The sequence below is a fragment of the Vollenhovia emeryi genome, unplaced genomic scaffold, assembly GCF_000949405.1.
Source record: "Vollenhovia emeryi isolate VEMERY1.0 unplaced genomic scaffold, V.emery_V1.0 DF939260.1, whole genome shotgun sequence".
Lineage (NCBI taxonomy): Eukaryota > Metazoa > Arthropoda > Insecta > Hymenoptera > Formicidae > Vollenhovia > Vollenhovia emeryi.
Genome location: NW_011967106.1, coordinates 118,823 through 124,618, shown reverse-complemented (window position 1 = coordinate 124,618; position 5,796 = coordinate 118,823). Strand labels below are relative to the sequence as shown.

Below are 5,796 nucleotides of genomic sequence, written 5' to 3'. Positions count from 1 at the left end.
ATCGTGGACATTGGCCTTAAATATACAATAGCCTTTCACGACTTACGTTTCTCTCTGCCTTGCCCTACGTCTACGACTGAGACAGTCTTAAGCGTTTACGGATTGTTCTCTGCCATCAGCCTAAGACACGTGTCTACAACAATTCTTTGTGCATTGACTAAGTTGACTTCCGACACCGACTTACCCCTGGTCCACAATCTTGTTTTAAGTGAGCTGCAAGCCTTGAGCCGTAAGAAATTAACGAATCACAGGTGAAAAGGCCTGTGTCCACGATGCTAGAATTTGGTCCAAGTTCTAGTCCCGAGAAATGTGTAGCCAATCAACGTGCAGCTTTTATGGAATAGCTGCAAGTTGATTGGCCACACATTTCTTGAAACTAGAACTTGGACCAAGTTCTAGCATCGTGGACACAGGCCTAAAGTGAGGGAAATAAATGCCTGTGGTTGGTTAATCATTTTCACCTGTGATTGGTTAATTTCTTACGGCTTACAGCTTACTTAAAGCAAGACTGTGGACCGAGGGTTAGTCGTTAGTCAGAAGTTGGAACTATATATGTTAATCCTTTCTCTTTCACCCAGGAAGAAAAAGGATTGACATTTAGTTCTGACTTCTAACAACTCATTGTAGACCGGGCCTAAGAATTTGAAGAGGGACTTAATAAATTTGCATTAATGAAAGATTTCATTATGTATTTTGTTGACGATCCTCTCAGTTATTTCTATTTTTCTTGGCTTGTTTCAGTACAGCACGATAGTCGACTCGACCAGGGGCAAGCAAGAGAATCTTGAAGCTAGACAGAGGGAGGTCATGGCGCGCGGTCTTCCGAAACGAAAACGCATAAAGGGCGTTAAACAAATTTTTCTAATCGCCTCCGGCAAGGGCGGCGTTGGGAAATCGACCACCGCCGTGAATCTGGCAACCGCCCTGAAAATTATTGAACCAAAGAGGTCTGTAGGATTGCTGGATGCCGACGTTTTCGGACCCTCTGTACCTCTGATGATGAACATACACGAGTCACCTGTGCTGAATCGAGACAACCTTATGGAGCCTCTTGTAAATTACGGTGTGAAATGGTGATTAATTGCCGGGCGCTTTCAAACGATTGGTTATAAACGAGGTGTTTTACGCAATTTTTATAATATTTAATACTTTTAATATTTCACAGTATGTCCATGGGATTTTTAATCGACGAGAAATCACCAGTAGTTTGGAGAGGGCTGATGGTGATGAGCGCGCTGGACAAGCTGGTGAATCAGGTTGCGTGGGGGCCGCTGGATTATCTCGTGATCGACACTCCTCCCGGGACAGGGGATACGCATCTCTCTCTGATCCAGACTCTCTTTATTGCCGGTGCGTTGCTGGTGACGACGCCGCAGAAAGTCGCGCTGGAGGTGACCAGGAGAGGCGCGAATATGTTCAAGAAGTTGGACATCCCCGTTGCCGGTATTGTGGAGAATATGAGCAGCGTTACGTGTCCGAGATGCCAGACGGAGGTGCCACTCTTCGGCAACGCCACGCTCACGTTAGCCAAAGAACTTGGTAATAAGCCATTGTCGATTACATTATTTCGTGATTATTAAGAAGACGTAGCTGAACCGAAGGTGTAAATTATAATTCATACAAATGTTTATAGCAGAAATATATAATGTCTTTTCCACGGTTTGTCGCAGATGTGGATATTTTGCAGAAGGTACCGATGCACGAAAGCATCGCGGAAAGTTCGGACAGTGGCAAACCCATTGTCCTAGCGGCACCAAAGAGCAGACAAGCAGAAGCTTATAGGGAGTTAGCAGAACACGTTGTTACATTTTTAAATAAGCAGGAAATAAATGAGTGATAAAACAAGAATGACTTGGCGCTCGAGCTACACTTTCTCCTATCTTCTTGTAGTATTCTAACAATTACATGTTTTTGGGTGCACGTACATATAGCTTTAAAAAGAAGGAGAATAATTACAGGTAAATGCGTTCCTCAATAAATTGTAATCTTCGTAGTAATTTATATTTAAATACGAATTTATACGCAAGTGTCAATTTTTTCTTGTCTTTAGGTCGGTTTTTACAGCGGAATTTTTTGTACTTTGTTTTCCTGTCTCTATAAATCTAATTAAATATATATTTTTATTTTAAGTGTCAGAAGGTACAGCGCATTGTAGCTGCAATGAACAAATCCATTGTCTATTTCCACTACACTACGGATGTTACGATTGAAACGGAATAAAATTTGACCAATGAGAGTAAAATTCACCAATTTCAAGTTTAGTGTACTTCGTTCTGATTGGTCAAATGCGTACTTACGTGAGACCGAAATAAATATTAATCTGCATCGATGAACATTAGAGTTAGAAGAAGCTAAAAAGTGAATTGAACCGAAATTAAAGTTTCTAAGTAATCTCCATTGGTAGGAATGGACAATTCAACGTTCAAAAACGAAGCATCGAACTCGAGGCCTGCGTCCACGATGCTAGAACTTGATCCAAGTATGATCCAGTATGATTGGTTAATACTTTTAGATCCAGCCAATCATATTAAGAAATCATTGGCCGCGTTCAGCAGACACAACTGTTGAGTGAGCGATCAGTATGATTGGTTAATACTTTTAGATCCAGCCAATCACGTTAAGAAATCATTGAGCGCTCACTCAACAGTTGTGCCTGCTGAACGTGGCTAAAGGCCTATGTCCACGATGCTGGAACTTGATCCAAGTTCAGAGCTGCTTTCGCGAGAAGATCAAAATGATCCGGATTAAAATGACCCAGTGATTGGTCAAATCTGGAATTTCATTGAGCAAAATTTCAATGTGATGCTACGAAATTTCAGATTTGACCAATCATAGCACAGGGTCATTTTAATCCGGATCATTTTGATCCTCTCGCGAAAGCAGCCCTAGTTTCGAGAAATGTGTACCCAGTCAACCTGCAGCTATTCCATAAGAACTGCAAGGTGGTTGGCTACGCATTTCTCGGTATTAAGCCCGCTGCAGACGATGCTATTTTTCCTGCTGGATTGCTTGCAATTTAGTAAGTTACTAGGAATCCTGAATGCTGAGTGGTGCAATGATAGTAATTTACTAAATTGCAAGCAATCCAGCAGGAAAAATAGCATCGTCTGCAGCGGGCTTTAGAATTTGGACACAGTTCTTGGGATCGTGGAGGCTTAATGGAAATCGCCCAGCGCGCCGCCATTTTCTGCGTCGCCGCGTTGCGAACGGGGCTTAGTCCGTCGCTGCGATCGGACTCGTCCAGCGTCCCGTCGGCACTTGGTTTTCTCGATTTTGGCGGGCCGCGTCGTGGACGGTGCTCTGCCGCGCAGTTATCTCTCGAATTAACGAATTTACTAAGGATCAATGATGACGGACAAGGACGGCGGTAAGGACACGCTTATTTTAGATAACGGTCTCGGTCGAGCTCGCCTCACCTTCCCGGCGAAAACGCGAACGTGCGCGGTCGGCGATCGTCTGCGGAAGGGACGCCCCGTCGAGCCGACACGTTGCCGCCTTCCCGCCGGGAGCGCGGCGCGATCGCTCTCGGTTTTCCGCGTCGTCACGCGGCTGCGGCCGCGACGAGGAAGGATTCGAACGACGCGCGACATCCTGCCCACGTTTCGTGGCGCCAAAAGACACGGAGAGTCCCGCGTCTCTCCATGCCGGTTCTGTCTAGCGCGATGCGCGACGCGACGCGCGGTTATAATTGCCACCATAGTATATATATATATATGTATTCGGAATTTTCTTTTAACGTTAAGACTGTCGCCAAAATTGCTTTTGAAGGATTCTTATTGGCCGAAGGGATCTTTTGTGGTCACTTATATCGATAGAAGAGGATTCGGACTGTGGGCCACAGGCCGGTATTCGTAGTTCGTTTTCATATTTAAGATCATTTTGGATACGAATCTCGTGGGTAAATTCTGTATCTTACAATATAAGTACAGTGAAAGTGCCGAAAGCGAGCGGCTTCGTCTCTTTCGAAGGGGACGGTTAGAAAGAGACCGTTCACTCTTAGCATTTTCACTATGGTGTAGGGTACAGGTCGTCCGAGTGCGTTTGTTAGGTCCCGGTCTCACCGAACGCCTAACTTTACTCTCAGTTTAATTCATGTTTCGTCTCTTACCGAAGTAACAGTTGGAAAGAGACGAAGAACGAATCAAGCTAAGTTTAAGCAACGTTGGTGAAACCAGACCCAAGCGTTGCTAGAAAATTCCGACTACGAGGCGTACGACAAACATAAAGCCCAATGTTCTTGGACCAAGTTCTAGCATCGTGGACATTGGCCTTAATATGGGGCTAAAGGCCCGCGTCCACGATGCCTAGAACTTGGTCCAAGCTGTAGTTTCGAGAAATGTGTAGCCAATTAACTTGCAGCTATTCCGTAAAAGCTGCAAGTTGAGTGGCAACACATTTCCAAAGGCCTGCGCCCACGACGCTAGAACTTGGTCCAAGTTCTAGTTTCGAGAAAGGTGTAGCCAGTCAAGTTGCAGCTATTCCATGAAAGCTGCAAGTCGATTGGCTACGCATTTCTCGGGACTAGAACTTGGACCAAGTTCTAGCATCGTGGCCACAGGCCTTAAGGACCCGAGCAGAATGGCTGTCTTGTACTCTTAAGACAATAACTTGTGTTTTATCTTTGTCTTAAAGTAACGTACAATAACTGTCCTGTGACTTAAGAATGCAAGACAGCTGTTCTGCTCAGGCCCTTAGGCTGGCATTACATTTGTTGTACGACAAATTTTTCAAGCACACTGATTGGCTGCGGGATAGAAAAGTTGTCGAGTATCTAGAAATTTCCGTAGCCGATCAACGCGCTTAAAAAGTTTGTCGTACGACAATGGTAATAATACTCTAACGATTATGCTTTCGATTTTGCCACAAAGTACTCGTAACTTCGAATTACTGAAACTTTAATGCACAAATAATTATATCTCGCTTTAATTTTCAAGTATGTACGATTGGTAGTAATCAAAATTGATATTCACCTTAGGGTTTACCTTAGTGATAAATCGCGGTACAAATGGCGAGAGAGTGTGGTTCTAGTGAAAATTTAGGCCCGGTTTCACCAATCGTCGCTTAACTTTAATCTTAGTTTAATTCACGTTTGCCTCTTTCTAGAGTGACAGAGTTGGAAAGAGACAGAGAACGAATTGAGTCAAGCTTAAAGTTAAACGACGTTGGTGAAACCGGGGCTAACTTGTTGGAACATATGTTCTCCGGTTGGCTGCACAGTTCTTGCGGAAGGTGATTTCGAATACTGGGGTTCGATGGGTTCAACTCGAGAGACATGCGTATGCGAAAGTTCTGCCCTTACAGAAAGGTTGCAAGTCGATTGGCCAGAAGCCACGCGAATAGTCAATTAAACTTGCGACTTTTCTGTGAGAGCAGTATTCCCGCATACGTCTCTCTTTTGAATGATCTCGAGAATCGAGCCCTCGAACCAACAATCGATTGTGTAGCGGGACTGTTAGCGACACTTATTTACATTTCCTATGGGCAACCTTAAAGTTTGTTTATATGACACTACATATTCTCGCGACGATGTTCTCGACGAGTCACAGCCGTCTCTGATTTAGTTTTCGCTGATCTTCCAAATGGAACGTAACCGTCGCGTATGCTACACGGACACTCTCTCAAAGATTACGAAGGTAAATCTTGAATTAAGCCCGGAATCAGACGAGAAACGTAGCATTCGCAAGAGACATCCTGCACGTATAAAGAGGAGAAGAGACGAACAAGAATTTAATACAACGGAGGAAAATAACAATCCAACAGCAGATATGATAGAGGGAAATAAAAGTCCAACAGCAG

The 5,796-nt window shown here is 44.2% G+C and overlaps 2 protein-coding genes across 7 annotated transcripts in view; both read left to right on the top strand.

Moving 5' to 3' along the window:
- The window catches only part of LOC105559683 (iron-sulfur protein NUBPL), a 3,696-nt gene extending 1,630 nt beyond the window's left edge, over positions 1 to 2,066 (top strand). Inside the window, exons 2-4 of one of the 2 annotated variants that reach the window (XM_012008181.1) lie at positions 747 to 1,073; positions 1,166 to 1,539; positions 1,671 to 2,066. In XM_012008181.1, coding sequence (XP_011863571.1) covers positions 808 to 1,073; positions 1,166 to 1,539; positions 1,671 to 1,837 — 807 coding nt within the window. In that variant the 5' untranslated portion in view covers positions 747 to 807 and the 3' untranslated portion in view covers positions 1,838 to 2,066. Of the gene's footprint in view, positions 1 to 741; positions 1,074 to 1,165; positions 1,540 to 1,670 lie in introns of both variants that reach the window. The other variant, XM_012008180.1, reaches the window with a different exon arrangement.
- A 1,148-nt stretch (positions 2,067 to 3,214) lies between these two features.
- LOC105559680 (probable histone-binding protein Caf1) overlaps positions 3,215 to 5,796 on the top strand; it is a 6,580-nt gene continuing 3,998 nt past the window's right edge. For 2 of the 5 annotated variants that reach the window (XM_012008173.1, XM_012008171.1), the window contains exons 1-2: positions 3,215 to 3,367; positions 5,562 to 5,796. In XM_012008173.1, the coding sequence (XP_011863563.1) occupies positions 5,580 to 5,796 (217 nt within the window). In that variant the 5' untranslated portion in view covers positions 3,215 to 3,367; positions 5,562 to 5,579. Of the gene's footprint in view, positions 3,368 to 3,668; positions 3,682 to 5,561 lie in introns of those variants that run through there. The other 3 variants (XM_012008176.1, XM_012008174.1, XM_012008172.1) reach the window with 2 other exon arrangements.